The sequence below is a fragment of the Phasianus colchicus genome, chromosome 12 (assembly GCF_987193195.1).
Source record: "Phasianus colchicus chromosome 12, bPhaCol1.hap1.1, whole genome shotgun sequence".
Classification (NCBI taxonomy): Eukaryota; Metazoa; Chordata; class Aves; order Galliformes; family Phasianidae; genus Phasianus; species Phasianus colchicus.
Window position 1 is genome coordinate 6,710,512 of NC_143447.1, and position 20,634 is coordinate 6,731,145.

The 20,634-nt window shown below is 37.8% G+C and overlaps 1 protein-coding gene across 2 annotated transcripts in view; it reads left to right on the forward strand.

The window, feature by feature from the left end:
* Positions 1–20,634, forward strand: part of THSD4 (thrombospondin type 1 domain containing 4) — a 268,971-nt gene that overhangs the window by 47,120 nt on the left and 201,217 nt on the right. For both annotated transcript variants that reach the window (XM_090148779.1, XM_031616470.2), the window contains exons 5-6: positions 1,758–2,187; positions 20,191–20,293. In XM_090148779.1, coding sequence (XP_090004905.1) covers positions 1,758–2,187; positions 20,191–20,293 — 533 coding nt within the window. The remainder of the gene's footprint in view (positions 1–1,757; positions 2,188–20,190; positions 20,294–20,634) is intronic.

A 20,634-nucleotide genomic window follows, 5' to 3' on the forward strand; every position in this document is an offset into this window, starting at 1 on the left:
CTAGGATGTGAAGGAAGGAGGACTTTTGTTTTAAATTTGTTTTACTCTTACCTGGAAATGAGATGCTACGTTAAAATTGAGAAATCAAACGATTTGGCTATTAAAAAAGCTCCACACAGACAAACTACACACCACACAGTGGTTGTTTAAATCCAGTTCACTTTAGCCTCAACTTCTGAACTAATTGCCATTCATAATTTCTCTTTATTTCCTCTCCTGTCCTCTTACAGGACACTTTTTCCTCCCTTAATGCTATAAACGACTGTATTGCTTTTCTCTGCTGAAACCACCAAAAACCTACCTCAACAATGAACCTCAACAATGACCACCATGGTCACAGAGCGGATTAACTGCTATAAACAGCTCAAGAGTGTTGTCTGCTTATCTGCCAGGGTAAATCAGCACTCTTGTTCACACGTCCTTGAGCCAGGAAGATTGATTAAAAGCCCCACGCGGCCATAAAGCTAGAATGTTAAGTGACTTCCATGGTTTCCATGTAACAAAGGTCTTGGGAGAACCTCGGAGTGAGGAAGAAAACAAACATGAGAAAAAACAAACCTAAAGAAAAGTCTTTGATCTGTTGGCTGGCTGACATCTGTAACATTTCAGTTTCTGGAAAGAAAGTATGTCAATTTACAGCCTTTGGTTTTCGTTGCAGTTCAAGTCTGTTATTTTATACATATTAAATATATATAAATATGTTTTATGGATGGAAGGAAAAGGACTTGTTGTTTTGTGTTGTTTTTTTTTTTTTTTAAGAGCGTCTCCTGTGCTGAGCTGCAAAGGTTACCCAGAACATCTGTATTCACACATTGCTCTCTACTGGAAGGGATATTTTTGCCAACTGATTTCTTCAGACTGCAGCAGTAGAGATCAAGTCCTGACGTGATACTGTGCAGGATGGCAAGGAAAATAAATGCAAATGGGCCTATTGCTTGCAGATAAAATTCCAGGATTAACCCTTTTGAATTGTATGATTCAAATGTATTATTCATTATGCGCTTTTTAGCTCGTAGTTTGGAGCTGAGTTTTTAGACTGAGTCCTTTGTTTCTGTGGGTGTGTAGAAGACAGAGCTGCCTGTCAGTGAGCACCTGCTGCTGGCTGGTGCTCCCAGCAAGCTTAGGGCTCAGTACCCAGGGATGGAACATGGACATGATCAGACAGCATCCCTGTGTGATACTGATTCCATGCCCTGAATCTGAGGTTGTCCATTAAGTACTCATTATGAGTGAATCCCACTCCTTGGACCCCTGTGTCCTCCTGACTCAGTGCCTGGTTCTTGGATTTCTAAAAGATACAATTCAAATCTACTGGCTAAAGAAGGAGAAAAAGTAAACTGTACTGTAGAAAGAATATTTGTTGACTTTTCCAGAGGTCTTCTAATAATATTTTGATGTTCCTCACCCTGTTTCTGTTTATATCTGTTGAGTAGCAGTTGAAGCAGAGCCACAGGAGGCCTTCTAAATGTATGCAAATGTTTAATGATCTCTGCCATACTGAATTCAAAATTTCCCCTGTTGTTACCCAGATTCACAGCAGGGATTCCCTGCTGTTGTGTATCCCTCTTTAAGAACATGGTTATGAATTTTAGGAGATTCTGAGAATTTCCATCTTCAAGGAGAGTATTAGGGTAGGAGAGAACAATATTGTCCTTCCACTATTGCTTTGCACTGAAAATTTAGACAAGTAGCAAGTTATGAGTATCTAACAGCTTCACTTATGAATTAATAACCATTCTTTCTCTCTCTGATTTTAGAAGCAGAAACAGAAATCCTATTGGTCCAGGAAAGTATGGATATGGAAAAGTGCCATACATTTTACCTTTACAGACTGATACTGGTCAGCAGCCTCAGAAACTTCGAAGGCAGCGTCAGTCATCAAGGAACAACGTATTTCATCAGAGTCCAAGTCTCATAAATGCTTACAGCCAGCCAGCCAGTGCTTCGCTCCAACATGGGAATCTTTATCAAGAAGAAAGCGGGCCTCAGGCTGGTCACCAGGTCCTGGGACCCTCAGTTTATCAGTCATCTTCATTTCCTGTATCTCAGAACTTGTTTCATAGCAGTGACTCAACCCTTCATGGGTCTGCATCACACCCAATGGTCCAGGGTCAGCCCCAGCCTCAAAGGGCTGCAGCTATTGTGTGTGTTGGCACCTACAAGCAATATAAACTCTGCAACACAAACGTAAGTCTGTATTTCTTATATTTATAATTTTTTTAGACAATTGTTAGTTTCCTCTGGTATTCTAAATTTTCATGTAGTCAAGAAGTTAAGGTGTGCATTGTTTTTTATGAATTTCATGAGTATTTTTAATGAACTTAATTTAAAAGCGTACTTTTGAATACTAAAGGTAGATGTGCAATATTGTAGTTACCTAAAACCATACCTTCAGGGATTTTAAGCAGTCACTAAACCTACCAATATGGGCAATTCTGATTTGACAGAGGGAGAAACTGAGTCAGAGAAGCATTGAATTTTTTTTGCATACAAATGGAGAAATGGGATTGGGATAAACCATATTCTGCAGCATCTTACTTCTCAGGCCCATAAAATAAGGCTAAAATTCTGGAAGTGCTATTCCTGCTCTAAGTAGCATCGGAGCCAGCTACCAGTAGCCTATATCACGCCAGTATCTTTCTGTGGTACTGCATTAGCATCCAAGCTCCACATGCTCTGATTTTTGGCTTCATAACTTTCTGGAAAGAAAATCTGTTCTGTGTTAATTTTTAAATAAAACTTATTGTGTTATTACTTCATTCAAAAAATGTTCGGCTGGGTGTAGCTCTAAGCTCCGGGGCAATCTCCCATTGTGTGTGGGAGGCAAGTGAAGTTTTAGTATTTCTCCCCACAGGCAATTTCCATCATGAAAAAATGTTCACTTTCTGTCAATGTCTGAGCATTTCTAATGTATCTCTTTCCTAATATCTATGTCTTGCTGTGGCTACTATTCTAACGTAGCATCATAGAATTCAACAAGCCCCTGCTGGATATTAGAAGCAGGGCATTCAAGAGTGGTCTCAGTCACTAACTCAAGAGCCCATGTGAGGGAACGTGTGGTTCTTCTGCCTGTTAGAAATCCTGCCTGCAGAGCAGAAATAGCAACAGAACATGATCAGGGTAGCAAAAACGTAACCTAAATGAGACAGATGAATGTCTTTTTGGCTATTAGTGTAGCAATTATGACATATTTTTTATTTAAGAATAAAGTCCACTAATTGAGTCTAGAGCACTTGATTGAAGAGAACTAATGGCAGGAAAGTTTGCATGTTTTTCTGAAAGGAAAAGCATGAAAGGGTTGCTTTGAGCCTCAGTATAGTCCTTGTTACATATTGCTGTTTTGGAAAGTCTGCTTCTGTTTTTTGAAGGGGAGAAACAATAAACCTATATAGCGGGCATTAATTTGGTAAGTTGTCAATGCTGAGTTTGCTCACTTGCATTTAAGTGATATACAAATTTCTCAGTGGCCAGTGCCTGAATTCTGTTTTTACTAATAAACTTTTCATTATGGTTATATCCAACACTTAGGTATTGCTTTGAAATACTCTAGGGATTCTTACTACACTGTGATAAGCTTTTGCATGGGATCAGTGTTTCCTTTTGATATATTGCACTTCCCTGCATTCATTTTGCACATTACTGCATCAAGGCAAAAAGTTGGACAGCATTCTGCCTGACCTAAAAAAAGTATCATAAAGGTTTCCAGGAATGATCCCTTTTCAGAGAGCAACAGGAGATAGGTAAAGAAGTTAGAAATGAGGTGGAGGAAAGAAGCAATCAGCCTCAGTGGTGAAGGAAGGTTTGTTGAAAAATCTTATTGAGAATGACAAGCAGGATGGAGAGAAGAGGGCTGTGAGCTTGTGAATTAGAGATGAGACATGCAGGTTGGTGTGATGACTGGTCTGACCACTGCCAATTTTTTATTGGTAGTTGGGAACATAAGTAAAAATATTTTCATGTTAATTCTGGAAACAGTTGTTTAAACAGAAGTCTTCAAAGAGGAAGAGAAAAAAATAGGTGAGCATACCGTTGCTTCATCATTACCGTGGTTGCATGTGTAAGTGCAGTTATGAAGAAATCACTGTTAATATGTGTGAGACTTTTAGTAAGAAAGAGCAATTGTAGATGAAGTAGCTCTTCCTGGGCAATGAAACTCTAGGCATAGTGATGTTCTTTATTTAGCAGAATTTCTGTTCCCTCCAAGAAGCTATAACTGCTGTTCAGGTTATTTTTCTCTGTAGATGTGGTAATTAATATGACTAGGAAAAAGAAATTGCTAAGAACAGTTTGTCTTATAAAGGCCAGGATGAGGGCAAAACAAGGCTGATAGTGTTTCATTTTGTTTGCTTGTTCTTCCTGATTAAATGCTTCTGTACATGGACTTTAATTTAATTTATCAGCAGTGACATGTACCAGAGGCCCTGACAGCATGCAGAGAACAGTCTCCTTTTCTCTCTTTTTCTTTTTCAGCTCTTTTCTGGAACATATCAAAACAGAAAATCTCACTAATGGAGAGGAAAATATCCTGTTAACAGTTATCCTGGTGTTTAGCCACTCCTTCTACAGTTTCTCTTAAAGGCAGTTAATTAATAACGAATTAAGTCAATCTGCCTTGGTCCATTAGGTCATTTCCTCATTATTGTACATTTATTGTTTTTTCATTAATAGCTAAACTCATTTTACATGACTGACAGTTTGATTCATAAGAGTTAAACTTAGGGACCTAGGGAGAACAGAGGAAGTGCTTCTATTTATTTAAGTGTTTAGGCAGGCCATTAAACCTATTCTCTCCTCATACAAGTGGCTTCCTCTCCTCAGCACCTTGCATATACACTTTGCACATGCTCACCTCGGGGTGTACAGTGCAGCAAACAAGCAGTAAGCATCTGTCCTTTATGCACAAACGGTAGTGCCTGATCTTACTGGGAATGTAAGCTATTTGTTATGCACTGAACTTCTCCCAGCATAGCCTCTGTACCTCCAAAATGAAGGACTGATGAGTAAATCTTCATTACTTCCCCCCCGTGTTAGAGGGAAGAGAATTATATGGGCGTGTGAGTGAAGTAGGGTTTGAATGCCAACTTGTTTGTGGTGTTTGTCACCAGAACAAAGAAAACAACTCCAATGGAACATTTATTTACTGAACACTTCTTGTTACTGATTCTCTCAAGCACTGCCAAGTCGCTGGCTCTTCACGAGTGTCTGGATGTGTGTGAATGTATGTGGAAATTAACTTCACACTGAGGGCTGCCTGAAGAGCGAGTGCTCGCAAGAAAATTTCAGAGTTCGGGGTGTTCAAGCCTACTTGGGTAGTATTAACAGAAAGTGACCCTTCAAAAAATCAGTTTTATATAATTTCAGATAATTTTCGTAAGACGTGCAATGAATCATAGCTTACTGATAAGCATTCACTCTTAACATGATATCCTTAGAGGAAGTGCAGGGGGAAAGGCCCCGCTGGCCGTGACAGTTCATCATCTCTGCTGTTCTGCACTTCCCACTGTCCAGGTTGCACCAGTGCAGCTCAGTCTGCTGTCACTTGGTAACCATGACTGCTTAAATGCTCTGGTGATAAAAGCTGTCAAACAAGATGGTGATTTGGCTGCAGTGCAGCAAGAAGTAAGGGAAAAATAGGCAGAGAAATTAAGGTACAACTTTCACTGTGAAGAGCTACACAAAAAAAGTGTTGGTGTGGTTGAAGAGCAGAGGTGAGGGAAGAGGCCCAGGGCCAGTCCATAGCTCTGCCATGATGGGGTAAATCCTTCCATCAATTCATATAGCATATTGATGATGGTGATACTAATTTTGACTCGTGAGAGTCATTCCATTTTTCCAGCAGAAGGCTTTTTCAGATGCAGAATCCTAATTTAATAGAAATCCGATGTTCTACAGTAGTGAGTTGGGTCCGTTTAGAACTGACATGCTCTGTCACTGATCCATGCAGGTGGGCACTGGCAGGCTCCCATGGCATCTGGGATCTTGTGCCATCCTGCCAGCTTGTTGGAATTCTGCACGAGCTGTGGATTTTTTTTGTTTTTTTTTTGTTTTTTTTTAAGTTTTCCACCATATAGAAAACGAAATATTTCCAACATTCCAATTTTTAACAGGTGTAAGTGGAAATGTTTAATATTGTATGGAACAGAAAATGTAATTCTCTGAAGGCCTTTTCACAACTGCTGCAAGGATGTAGTTGAGATGCTCAAATTCTGAGGTAATGACAAATAAAGGACTATTTGCCTTTAAGATAACTTTCCCGAAGAACTACTGCATAGTTTGTTTATTCTGTTTTTGAGATTTGTATGGAGTAGGTGTTTGACATAAGTGGAAAAGGAGGGTTATGATGACTTATCTCTTCCTGAAGGAATTCTATATTGACTTTGTGAGGAATTTTTCCTTCAAACACTGTAGGATTGTAATTTACTTTTGGTACACTGGTATTCTGTGGTTGTATAGGAAAATTATTAAAAGTTCAGATGAGTTTATGTTGCTTTAGGTATAATATACTTTGTATTATATTTCAGCAGAACTTCATAAATATTAATTCAGAATGCATTATTACAAATACAGTCTTAACTTACCTGGCAATGGCACAGAGATGTCACTCATAAAATGTCTCACGTAGCTTGGTCAATTGTCCATTGTATTCAGCTGAGTCACATAGAGACATCTTTGATGAAGCTCTTAGACTGCAGTTGTTTCCCTTGCATCTCTGCACTGGAGCTTTATGACATCCCCCTCAACAAGTGAAAAGACTGTGTTAGCACAGAATTGTGTATTATGACATTTTTATTAGAATTTAAATAACTTATGGGAAACTGGCTGCCTTAAATCATGAGGGAAAATGTTGGCATAACTTCAGAAGCTTTCTCTGACAGTTTTATTCCACCAGTGTGTTCTCTACTTGGGGAAGTGACAGAACAAAAAGTCAGCTCCTTTACACAAAGTAAGTATTGATAGGTTAATGTTTTATTAATCCAGTAGAATGTTCATAACAAGGCAAAAATCACACAATTCAAAAATTATTTTGATGTCTAGGGTCTTCTGATTTTTTTTTTTTAATTAAAAGTTCAGTTACAAGGTAGTCTTTGATCAATAAATGCAAGTTATCTTAAACTAACTTGTCATGCAGGGGTCCAAGAATCATGCTCTGATGCCCCGTTGTGCAAAAACCTATCAAATCATGAGCTTAAAAAGCTAGGTATCATGTAAAAATGTTGTAATGTATGTATTTGTACAGGCATAGCCTTTATTCTTCAGACCAGGGAGAAGTGATCAGTGGGATCTGTAATGCTCTCATGTAAACTGCCTGCTTCATATAGGAACAATGAGATTTTATCTTTATCCAAAGCCAGCTTAAGATACTAGTAAGATATAATGCCACCTACGGTAGTTTAAACACCAAGTCAGTAAAACAGAAATATCCCACTGAAATGTCGAGAGTACGTGTCAGTCTGTGAGTGCTTCCTCACAAAGGCACAGTAAGTAAATTATGTTGAGTTTACACGTACAGTAATTGCACTTTTTCTAAGACTAGAAAGGCCAGTGTTGCCCAAACTAGTCAATTGCATAACTTAGTTATGCTTGAAGCACTCTGTGACATGCTGTTCTAGTTTAATAAGCGGTACCACCCCCTTTCATCCATGTTTTCCACTCAAATGTTATGAAACAGTAAGTGGAATTCACACTGTACATTTGGAAAATCTGTTGTGAGTACTCATACTGATGGCGATTAAGTTTACCCTATAGAAAATGGTACTGCTTTTGAAGCAGTAGTCATGTATAACTTGATATTAAATGTCACATAACTCAAACCGTGATGAATATGGCTCAGGACTGTGTACTGTGCTCTAAGTTCTATCCATGTAGAAATCCCTCTTCTAGTAAAAATTCCCAAACACTCCTTGTGATGTTCAACCTAAGCTTTCAATTTCCGTCTTGTTTCACGCTATTGCTCCTAAATACCTTCAGGAATTCTCATGTCTGTTCTTGGTATTAATAACCTGGAAGCCAATTTCTCTCTTCTAGCGTAAGAGTGGGCCAATTCCATTGACATTCAGCACCATTAGTATGGAGTTTAACACAAGCACTGTGGGAGCTGAATTTTCCAGAGGCTCTGTAAGCTTCACAGTATGTATTTTCTTGAGTTTTGCTGTTCAGAAATACTGCTGAAGGTATGGTTAACAGTAGTACCTCCGGATTTTAGGACACCACGAGATGCACTGAGCTTGTTATTTTTTGTGAGGACTAGTATGAAGTTCTGAGGCTGTTAAATGAGTTGTTTGGTGAAATTTGAGAAGTCTGTGTACTGGTTGAAGTTGGATGATGCAGAATTCATGCCCAACAATTGATGAAGATTCCATGAAGACCCTCCATTATGCCTAGTAATAATGTGATATAAAAATGTTAATAATTCTTTGTAGAGCCTTAAAACTGTAAACAAAATACTTATCATTTGGCTAAAACATTTGTTTCCTAACTTTTCAGCAACTTAGGAGTAGTAGGTCTGACTTAATAGTTGGAACCATCTGAGATGTTACCTTTTTTTGTTCTGCGAGCACACAGTGCATATGTCACAGAGGAAAGGAAGAGGAAAAGAAGATCCTCAGTGACTTAATCAGCTGTTAATGGCAGCATTAGCACTTGAAATATTATAGAGTGGTTCAGAAACTTCGTTTTGATGCTTTTTGAAGGAAGCAATTATTTTCCTTCAGTGTAAAACATGACTGTGGAGTGTTGAGATGCATTACCTTGTTCAAACCTCTGTGCCAGGTTTTCAAGAGGAAACTAACCAGTGAAAATTGGGAGTTCAGAATTTCAACCATCTAAAGTCAGCTGCTTGCATTCCTGACATAACTGCAGATTTGTTTAACAGAGTACTGTAAATTCGAGTAGTCATTTATCAATATAGACAAGCCTTGTGGGAGATATTCTAAGGCATTCCAACTTGTCTTTGCTTCTTTTTGTCAAGTGATATTGACACAAGTTTTTGAGATCCTGGTGTGTAATTACTCAGTATTTTTATAATTTAAACAAGAAATTTGCTTTTTATTCATTTGTTAGTTTAATTACTTACAGTTTTTAGAAGTAGGGGATGCTGCAGATGTCTAGAAACACTGTTAAAGGGAAATCCCTTGAATTCATTTTTAAAATATGTATTCTTTGAGATATTGCCATTATAGGCATTTGTTACTAATTCCCTTTAATTAGAGGCATAGAAAAGACTTCCTGTCAGACGTCAGTATCTGTCTTAGTACATGAAGAGAGTGCTTTTTTCCTGGTATTAGTTCAGGACTACTGATAATAGTGAACTGTGTGTTTTCAAGGTAGCATGAATTTCATAATGGCAGGAATTTATAGAGAAATTAGCTGCCAGTACACTCCCAGTCTTCTCTTGTACTGACAAAGGTGAGTGGAGGAAAAAGTAAGTTTGGAGAAGCTGCCAAAATCAAGCCAAGGTTGCTTAAGGAGAAAGTGGTCTGTTAGCAGTGCTGTTGCTGGAGTTTTTAGGTTTTCTGTTTGCTTTTTTAATTTAAAAATTTTAAATTATTTAATTTAACCAAATTATTTTAAACCTGCCAACAAAAAATGGTCAAAACTCATGTAAAAAGTGAAGAAAGAAATGCAAGATTACATGAACAGGACAGTGTTTCTTTTCTTACAAGGAACAGTTGTGTCGGTGGATGATGGCCTACTCTCTCAGAAGTGCTGAAAACGGAGCAAGAGTTTAAAAAAAAAAATCAGCTGAAGTGGTAGTGATAAATAAGTAAATGCTATCAGGCTGCAATGGTCTGTGTCTGTTTTGCTTGTACTTCATTGAGTCTGCTATGTGTTTGTCCAGAAATAATACCTTTCAGGGCATCATTTTGTGCATCTAGAAACATGCAAGCTCAATTAATAAAACAGATTCCTTTGAGCGATACGTTGATAAGGCTTTTTATCTTTCAATGCTTGACTTGTAGTTGTGGAGAAGCCAATCCCCTGTTTTTTATAGCCGTCACGGCAGTGTGGGTGAGGCGCTGGGTGATCTGTAGGGGGTAGAAGTCAGGGAAAGATCCCATGCCTCTTCCTGAAAACTGTCTTCCGTTTTTAATTTCAGTATTCAGTAAATTCCATGCCAAGCAATGTACTGTTTTCTCTATTTCTGGTTGCATTATCAGTTGCAGATAGCAAGCCTGCTCTCTATCTTGACTGCCCATTAAGACCTCTCCAAGTCACTTTTTGATGACAATTTCTTATGATGGTGCATAGTTTACTTCTTGGGGTAGCAGAGTGCCACTAGAGGATGCTTAGTGTGACGCAGTCAAACTGGCCCAGGTTCAGGGCTTTCAGGACTGGAGTTTTGTGAGCAATCATAAAGGAACTCTTGTGTGTTAAGAAAATTACTTAATTATTTACTCTTTTATTTTACCCCAGGTTCTCTGCATAGATCTGCAGCTCAGTTATTAGATCTGCTTAATGTAATTATTATTCAGCTTTTGGCTCCCCGCCTTACAAATGTTCACTGCAGAAAAGAATGGCTTCTCTAAGGGCTATTAATTGAAATTGTTACCACAGTGTTTGATTTAACGTTCACAAACCTGCTGTGTGATTGCAAGATCTAATCTTTGTTGCAAGAAAGGGAGCTAAAGTATAGAATAATGAGATACAGAAAAAATAGTAAATTATTTAATGCCCTGTGTTGAGTAATTGGGATTTTTTCCATGTTAGGTATCGTACTTATTACTTGACGATACTCAAAGCAAAATTTGCATTGACCGAAACTGCAATTATGATTTGGCAGCTCATCTGCAAATGAGATCCAGAGGTTTTCAGTCAGACACCAAAAATGGAAACTACGTAGTTTCTTGAACTGAGAAAGGATTGAGCTAAACTGTACCGTAGGTGAACTTTTTCTCCTGTAGCAGTAGAGTCCCTAGAAACTGCAGACCATCTTTTGTGTTCTTCAGTGGATACTTTTGCCATATGCCTACTACCTTTTACTGTGGATGAGGTAGAGATCATACAGTCACTCTTCTACCTAAACATTCTTGATTCATCCCCAGAATTAATCCCTTCTGCACACTGAATGAGTCATAGGTCACGGGGGAAAAAATAGTATGCAATTATACATATGAGGCACGAAGAGCCAAAACAGATAGTAACTGCATGGACAATCTCATGTCTTCTAAGTGGAGACTAAGCATTTTCTTAATGTCTTGCAGCATACTGCATGAAGCTTTGTAATTTCAAAACAAAAAGGAACAAACCTTCAGAACCAGAATCCTGCCACGTGATAAGTCAGCATTTACATGCCTCATCAGCCTGCTGCAATAGAGCCATGGGCTGTTCAACCCCTGCTAGTACTACAGGGCAATGGAAATACTTTGCCATGGTGTTCATGTGTTGTTTTTTTTTTTCCACCACAGGTGTTTCAGCTATTCTTCCAAATATAGTCTGTCTCTGCTTTTTGCCTCCTAGCAGAAGCAGCCCCACTTTATTTTCTTGATTAGTCACGCTTTTCCAGCTCTTCTCCCTCTTTTGCCTCCAGTTCTACCTCCTTCTACTTAGGCTCCTTCTCTTCTCTCCAGTTCCCTCTGGTTTTACTGTCTTCTTCACAGGACCCTCTGGCCAATTTGTGCATCCAGCATCATTTATTGAATCCCTCTCTGAACTTTTATTTATGTTTTTGCAAGATAACCCACACATTCTAGGTACACATGTTTGTATTAGGCTTCCTCTGCATTGCCCATGGCACGTGCAGCAGAATCAAGATCAGCACCGAGAGAAGAGAGACATGTCTCTCCTTTCTAATGCCTGTGCCAGTGCAGACCTCAGGAGAGCGTACCAGTGATTGCTGGAAAGATACTTGGCCTCTTTGAGTCTCAGCTTTGGAACATGCCTCTTGTAAATGAATTGTTCCAGTACTGGAGTTGCAAAACTTCAGTAAGCTTTTAGTGAGCATGTGCAAAGTAGGATTATCAGTATTTTTTCAAAAGCTTATGTCTGGCTTTATTTGGATAGATTTCCATATAAAAGACGAAAGATGCATTCTTGACAAAAAACACTTGCCTGGCTGACTTAATTTTACTCATTAAAGGGAGGGAGACAGTTACATTTTGGAAAAAAAAGAAAAGAAAAGAGTATTTGAAGCATGGGAAAAAAAATAGAGCACTTCTCTGCTCTTGTTCTTCTTCAGACTCATTTTTTGGAAGAAACACTTCAGTCAAAAAACAAGACTAAGACAGATACCAGCAGTGGAAAACTGTAGCCTGGACAGTTAAAGTTCAGTGAACTCATAAGTAAACAGACAGTGCTACCAACTGTAGCTATACCAAGGCGTTTTAAGACATGCTAAATGTATCTGCCAGTTAGTTTAAACTGGTTTAGTTTAAGTGGCAGATAGTTTAGGATGTTTGTGGTTGTGATTTTTTTGGTGGAAACGTGAACTCTAAAATGAGAATAATGCTGCACTTTCTGTGACTGTGGCTGAGAGGTTGCAGGAGCCAAGCGTAAATTACATTTATGGTGCCTGCAGCTTTGTGTTGTTGCAGCAAATGCTCCCCAGAAAAGTGAGTCATACTTAACACAAACAGAACAAAATGAATTCTCTCAATGGGTTTATCAGAATTCGCCCTAGATGTCACTCCTGTCACGAATGTACATTTGTGCCTCATACTAACCTGCACAGACATTTATGTTTCCTGATTGTCATGTAAAATGGAAGACTATGGATAAGAACAGAGATTATTTGCTGTAATTAGAATCTTTAATTAAGATGTGGAGAATTATGGCAATACAAATCAAAAACTTTCTTAAACTTTTAGTCCTTCTGCTGAGTCAATCCAGTTACTCCCTCCTCCCACACAGAGGCCAATCGTTTAAATGAAATGCATAAAGTTAAATTCACCTTTAAATTGATCAGGATTTCAGACAGAAAAACTGGTAGGAGATTATTTCCACATACTGGCAATGCTGGTAGAATAAAAGAATAAAATAATGGGAACTATTTGACATTTAGGCTACATCTCAGAGAATTTATTTTTTTTTTTTTAATGAAGTAAAATTTTGATGAAAACTGTAGTATGTGTTTTATTCATTTGGTATAATTTTCTACAAATTACTTGAAATAAAAATATATAGCTTCTCTCTTTTAAGTGTTGGTTTCACTAGAGGTGGCCAAGTGTCTTTCAAAGCTGATGCTCATGGTGTCTTTCAAAAATTGTTTTGGAGAGATAGATTTTTCTAGTATAAAGAAGAAAAATTCATTTAGGACAGTTCTATTGGTTTATAGGTACTAACATTATTATTTGTTACATTAAAATAGCTATCCTTAATGTGTAAACAGATTATCTTAGGATCCTGGAAGTGGTCAAGGAATGTTTAGACCTTGTGTTGAGAGACATGGTTCAGTGAGAACTGTAGGTGATAGGTGGATGGTTGGACTGCATGATCTTGTAGGTCTTTTCCAACCTTGGTGATTCTGTGATTCTGTGAATACAAAACATGCTGTTTCTATGATGTTTTTGAACAACAAAAACATAGGACACTGGATTAGCAGCAAGACTGAAAGCTTTCCATGCTAAGCCATTCTTTAAACTTGGAGCCAAATTTTGTCAAATGGAAATAAGTTTTAATTGACTTCCCGTTAAATGAGGCAATAGTGTGAAATTAAATTATCTTGAGCATTATGTAGTGTCTCTATAAATAGAAATTTGAATGGAAGGATACTTGTTGTCATGGTTTCTTAATGCAGCACATTTATGTAGAAAAAATGATATCACTGTTGAACAGCTGTTGTACAAAGTAGTTAAAATTTATTTGCAGATGCCAAGTATTTTTAATGCTTGATTAGGATTAAGTAAAGAATATCGTCTGTGCACTCCAATCTCGGTACTGAAGTACTTCATTCGGGGAACTGGGCAATAAAATAAATTTGGGACAGTAAAATGGTAACTGAACTTTGGAAAAAATGGCTTTGGAAGGAGTGAATAGTCATCTGGTTTTGTGCTGGATCAAAAAAAGGACTAGGAAATGTCAGCTGGCTAGGTCATTGGCAGGTGTGAATTCACATAGCGCTGGCTTCCATGGTGTGCTTGTGTAATGCTTTACACCAGATGATATTCTTTCTGTTTTAGCATGATCTGTTCTCAGTATTTGTTTTCCATTTCCAATTGTTAAACTTAGATACTGTTGAATCCAATTATTGTCATTATTATTTGGAATAGTATTTGTAAAATTACAGCAATAATCAGAAATTGGTGATCTTCTTGATGTATTTTTGATGCTACTGAGGAACTCTAGTGTTAACGTTCCTCCTATATCCATTTGGTGAATCTTCCTAAGCTTAATAATGCCACACATTTCCATTTGGACACGTTAGACCAGTGTGGATGCTATGTGTAAGATGGATGAGTAGCTAAAATTTAATTTAAAGCTAAAGCTGGACTTAAATCTTTTACAAGTTGTTGAAAATCTTAAGTTTTTTCAATCTAATTTTAGGTTTATCAGAATTCAGAAAAGGCTGCAAATATGTAAAGTTGGAAAGAGATGCTTATTTTTGTTTGGTTGATCTATCTTCTTTTTTATTAGACACACTGTGTTTTAAAGCTGTAAATTACTAAAGAAGGGATGAAGGATCAATCACTAGTAGATACACTTGCAGTATTATGCATTAATGCATTATTTGACTGATACATTACAAATTCAATCAAGATTTTGCTCAGGTGAGCCTTCAAAGACTCTTCTAGGTTAAGTCAGAGCACTTCCTGTTGTGCAAAGTGAAATCGGTTGTGGAAAAAAGGTTTCTGTGTTCCAGTGGGGCTACTGAAATGCCAGCGGTGTTTCAACTGTAACATGACCATAATTTTTGGACACCCAACTGTGACATTCTGTTTTATTTCAGCTTGAAATGGGACAAATAGTGTGCTGGAATTGACAGAAGATGATAGAAATGGAGGAAAAATGAGATAGCAACAAAGTGATAGTGAAGGAATTACTTTGGAAGTATAAACATAGACATAAAGTATTAACATATTAGGAGGGCAGAAAGAGAATTTTTAGAAGTATAAGCAAAGGAAACGGTTAAACTTTCTGAGCCTGTATGAACATCCAGGTGATATATGTGTTTGGAACTAGAAGAGATGACTTGGTAGTCAAATATGTAGTCAGTATCTAGCAATATTTTTATAAAGGAAAACAAAATCTTTCAAAATAGAATTAATCTGACGTCAGTATAAAGCAAGGTATTGCAATACATATTGGAATACTTGGGTAGAAAGACACCTGGTGGATTAATAACACGAGATGATGCCAGAGAAACTGTAGATATTTTGACAGTGTTTGACTTTGGTGGATTAGCCCACTGCAGCTGAAGAGAGAAGAGCTAGATTTTGAGGAGGGCTTTGCTACAGTGCTGTGTTGACATGTAAGCAGGTGGAAGATGACCCTACAGCCAAAAGTGTTGGGGACCATCAGTTTGACAGCATGACCTGCAAGAGCAAGCCACAGCCTGTGTTTTATTTTTCTAGAGAGTTAATTGAAATATTATAGTCAACTTTGGTTATGTTACTGCTCTAAGAAAACTTTAAGGAACAGTGAATATGAAATTGAAACAAACCTTAAGGGAGTGGGATTACTGGGGCAGGGATCAGGGAGTCAGCAAAGTCAGCTACCTTCCAGAACTACAGACATTCCTTGTTTTTTTTTAATGTGAAGTGGGAATGCCATGGTGATTGGGGAAGGTTCTGTTTTTCCTGGATCTAGTGTACTTCTAGCAGGAAAAAAAAACACTTTTTCTGGCTGTCAGTTTGTCCTGAGAAGCCAAAGAAATGCCATTTGTTGAGGTCAGCTGGTAGATAGTCTCAGATGCACTGTGCAGTAAATGCTATTTGTATATATTGGGCACACTGAAACAGTCAGCAGAAATTTCAGAAGTCAATATTGCAAATCTATGTGGAAATGTTTCAAATGATACTGTCTTGTTTGATTAATAATTTGCTTGATTAATCACTTTTAGCACCTCTTACTTAGGAGACAAAATTGGATTATTATTATTTTGTTATCTTTTCTGCTCATGACAGGCAGGCCCCTGAAAGCAGTGAGAGAAAAATATTACTGTATTAATTGCTCCCTTAGACTTTGTTTTAAAGATTCTCTCTGGTTAGCAAAAAGTTAATAGTTTATGGTGATCCCCAAAACTAAGCATAATTTCCACTGCAGCAGACATGTAGGAGCAAATGCATTGCTTGATGCAGTGCCAGGATTGAAGCATTATAGGTGCTGATTCTTCCTAAACTTGTCCAGATACTGCTGCATTCACAGATGTTAATTTTCACTGCGTGTAAAACCAGACTTTATAGTGTACTGTCTGCAGCCATGGACTGCAACCAGATCTGGCCAGCACTATTTTTATTGAAATACTGTTCTTCACATAAATTTAAAAATTTTACATTTTTAAGTTTCTTGCCTGTTTTTGATTTTACAAACATTAATTCCATCTTAAGAAAAAAAAAATCATCAGATATTTTGTGCCAAAGATATCTAGACATACTTAGGATACCTTATTTATTGTTTTCATTGGCAGGCGGTTGTGTTCATGTTCTGTTGTAATTTTTAAGAATTAGAACTTTTGGGGGGAAGAAAAACAGTCTCCAGTTGTTTAAATGAACCTGTTGCTGCCTTTCAGTGTTTCAGAAACAAGTATTTTAATTGTTTTCCTTGGAAAGTGTGTTTATCCTTCGGAATGGAAAAGGATTGATAAGATTAGCTAGAACTACTGCAGGAAGACAAAACTGAGTGTAACTAGGTTACTTAGTCTTAATTTAATATATAGTAATATACACATAGAAAATATTAATTACGAATTGTGCTTAGGCCTGGAGAACCCAGAAGGACTGTGGGCTTTGGAAAAAGAGTTGGCCAGTCACTGTAGGCTGTAGAAATGCAACAGTGCCAAAAATGTTAGTGTCTTAAGTGCTTTTATAGGTGGCTTTGGTATCAGAATGACCCTTCTATTCTTTTCCAAACATGCAGTATCTCAGTGCAGGCTCGAAGCAATTTGCTAATGCCAGTGTGAGCTCACATCAGCTGGCAGACTGATAGTTTTCTGGTATATTGCCAATAATTTGTTAATTCAATGAAGCATCAAAGATTTGTTAAAAACTTGTGTTTTTCAAATATTTTCCAAAGTAGGGTAGGATAGTTTCTTTGTTTAAGTCTTAGTTTTACTAGCAGCTAATTTAAAGAAAACTGATGTTTCCTGGCAAACAGAAATACTGTGCGTTGCTGTCCCTCAGAGCACTTTCATGCCTGTGTATCTCAGATGATAATGAGACATAGATACGTGTAACTCCTTCAGTGCATTTCAAGAAGTTTGGCTTCAAATTTCCAAACAGAAAGGAGTAATTCTAAAATATTCTACCCTAAACACTCCCTGCTCCTTTGGCACAGTCCTGTGCTGCTGCTGTTACAATTTCACGATGTGAAAGTACAAGGAAAGTTGGCTGAGACATTGAAATAGTGGCAGTGGAAGGTCTGAAAGCCTCCTATGTTGTGTGAAAATGCCTGGCATTTTGGTGGCACTTAGCTGAAGGCACATACCTGATTTACAGCACTGTTATTGTTTTGTTTTTTTTTTTCCTACCTTTTGAAGTATCATAGAACAATTTGAGTTGGAAGGGACCCTTAAAGGCCATCTAGTCCACTGCCACGGCATTAACAGGGACATCTATGGCTTGATCCAGGTGCTCAGAGCCTGGTCCAGCCTGACCTTGAATGGATGGGGCATCCACCACCTCTCTGGCCAACCTGTTCCAGTGCCTCACCACTCTTATTGTAAAAAAACCTTCTTCCTTACATCGAATCTAAGTTTCTCCTCCTTTAGTTTGAAACCAGTTCCCCTTGTCCTATCACAACAGACCCCTCTAAAGGGTCTGTCCCATTCTTTTTTATAGCCGTCCTTCACTACTGAAAGGCTGCTGTCAGGTCTCCCTGGTGCCTTCTCTTAGTAGCAGGGATGTTATAGAGTTAGACTTTTCTTCATCTGGCTTAGGCTTGATCCATGCAGTGTGTTTAGTGTACTAGTCAGTCCTTTGTCCTGCTTTAAAGCAATGGGGCCTCTGTCCTGTGGGCAACTTTTCAGTAAGCTTAAAAGCAGAAACTGCAGCTATAGAAAAATGATCTTAGAGGAGAGGAGGGGAGCACTGTTTTTTGGCAACTGCAATGAATATTTTGATCTTTTTATTCTTACGTTGTCTGCAGTTGGTATGAACGGGGTGCACAGGAAATGGTTTATGAGCCAGAAATACTGGTACACAAGAGCATGAGCTCAAGGCTCAGAAAAGGAGAAACAAGAAACAACAAAACTTTGCAACAGACTATCAGAACACATGAGCCAAAAAAAAAAAAAAAAAAAGGGAAATGTGTTCCAAAAAGAAAAACCCTTCAGGCTGGTTTCTTTGCTAGTGCAAACTGACTTTGTTCTGCTCTAATTTAATGTAAGGACCTTAATTTATGCCAGCTCAGGTTCTCGTCCTTCTCTTTTAGGACACGTGGTATGATTTGTTTCCAGAAAAAATGTAAGAGCCTAAGTCTTGATGTTTGTTTATTGTGGTTGAATTAATCTTGTGGCATTGCTGTGTCACGAATGTCTTATTCCAGATTTATTGCTTTGATTTCTGTATTATGCACTAGAAACAAACTGTTGGTCCCATCCTTCCCAAAGTCCGATTTTCAGTGAAACTTTTTAAAGTTTGCTTGTTTTTTTGAAGGCTTGTTGAGGATGACAATATTTGCATGTAGTTGGAGACCTTAGAAGGGTGGATGAACTAAGCACAGATGGCTGTTTGGCCAGAAGCAGTGTTTATTCCTGAAGACTTATTATAGTGATTCTACTAGAAGATAAAGCAGTCAGTGAAACTCCCCACAGCCATGACTTCGGTTCAGTTTATAGCCCACTTGAAAAGTCTTGGCTTTGCTCTCACTGATCCAACTACAAATGTCTTCATATATGGGTGGTGGATACAACGCCAGAACTCCTCTGGGGAGAACTTCCTCTGGGACCTCTGTGTGTTGGCTCGCACTGCAAAGGTGACACATCTGTCCCCCATAACAGACCTAACAGATCTGATCTGCAGTATTACTGATTCTTTTCTTACTTATCTATTTTGCTTTTTAAAGTATTGTATCTAGTTTTCCCTTGCATTTTGTTTCCAATAGAAAATATTATTCTGCTGCTCTGTTCTATTTCTTCCTCTGATTTCTGTTGCTTGTGAGTCATGCTTTTAATAGGTATCTTGATCACCTAATGTCTACCTGTAAAAATGCACATGTGACCAAAGTTCGCCTGTTTTCTCCAAGCAAGGAATTTCTCTAAGTAAACCCCTGTTTTCTAGAAATCTTGCTCCCCTTTGTATGCCCACACACCAAGCACTCATTTGCTGTACCTGCTATGCATTGAGGACAAAAGCATAACAAAATAATTAAGTATTTAACTTATATTTACTTTTGGAATTTGCTTCAGAACTGAACAAGGATTTTCTGCCAAGGCTTGCATTGCAGGTGACCTAATAAAAGTGTTTCTTATGTCTTCAGCTTGCCCTGCCTCACTGTGTGTGTGTATGTGTGCTTACATAAAAGTTCTCGTTGCTTCAAGCACTGTAGAGCTAGCATTTGAAGGTACAAGTTAAAATACAGAGGTAGGCAATGGTTGTCATAGTAGCACGTGGAAATAGTAGTAATTTTTTAAGAACTAATAATATTGTTTTGAAACATAGGATGAGAATAAGAAGGTGGTGTGCCCAGCTTTTAGTAAGTTATGGAAGCATGTATGTTAAGTGTTCTGGGTTGAATCTGAGCCCAAAAATAAATAATGAGAAATGTGAAGCTGTTGTGGAAAGGAAATGATTCAGATCTAGTTTATTGAATTCATCTTGAAGTATTGTTTTTATTGAGTGGAATGACAACTCAATGAAGAATTTTATTGTTTTGTAGAATTGTTACTCTTTTAGCCACATAACATTATTATTATTATTTTTTTCTTACAAGCACTTAAAAGCACAGTGTTGCTACCTGTTTTAAAGAAAAGGAGTCTTCTGATGTTAATATGGATTAGAATTTGACAAAGCCTTCACTGACCTTCTAAAGTGAACAAATAAGAAAGCAATAATAATATTACTCTTGATTATAATGCAACTGTGTTCTCTATTTAAATAGATGTGTCCTGAAAGCAGCAGAAGTATTAGAGAAGTGCAGTGTGCATCATACAATAACAAGCCATTTATGGGACGATTTTATGAATGGGAACCTTTTGCAGAAGGTAAGGGAAGCCAACGTGTTTTTGCTTTGTTACGCAGACTGTGTTTTGGAAAAGCAGATGTGCTTTTAACCCAGTGGAAGCCGTGAAGCTTTACTGTTTGAGTTTTGCTGATTCTGCATTGTTCATCTTCTGGACAAGTAAATATTTCACATTAATCTTTATTGTATTTTACAAGAATGAAACTGTGCAAGTTCTACTTCGATACGTGTACCTTTGCTTCTATATGATGTTGCAAGATTATTTCAGCTATATTGCTATTACATATCTTCTCTTTGAGGTACCTGCTTTTGATGATAAGGGCTCAGTATAGGTCTGTTTCAGTAAATGGAGTTGAATTTTTT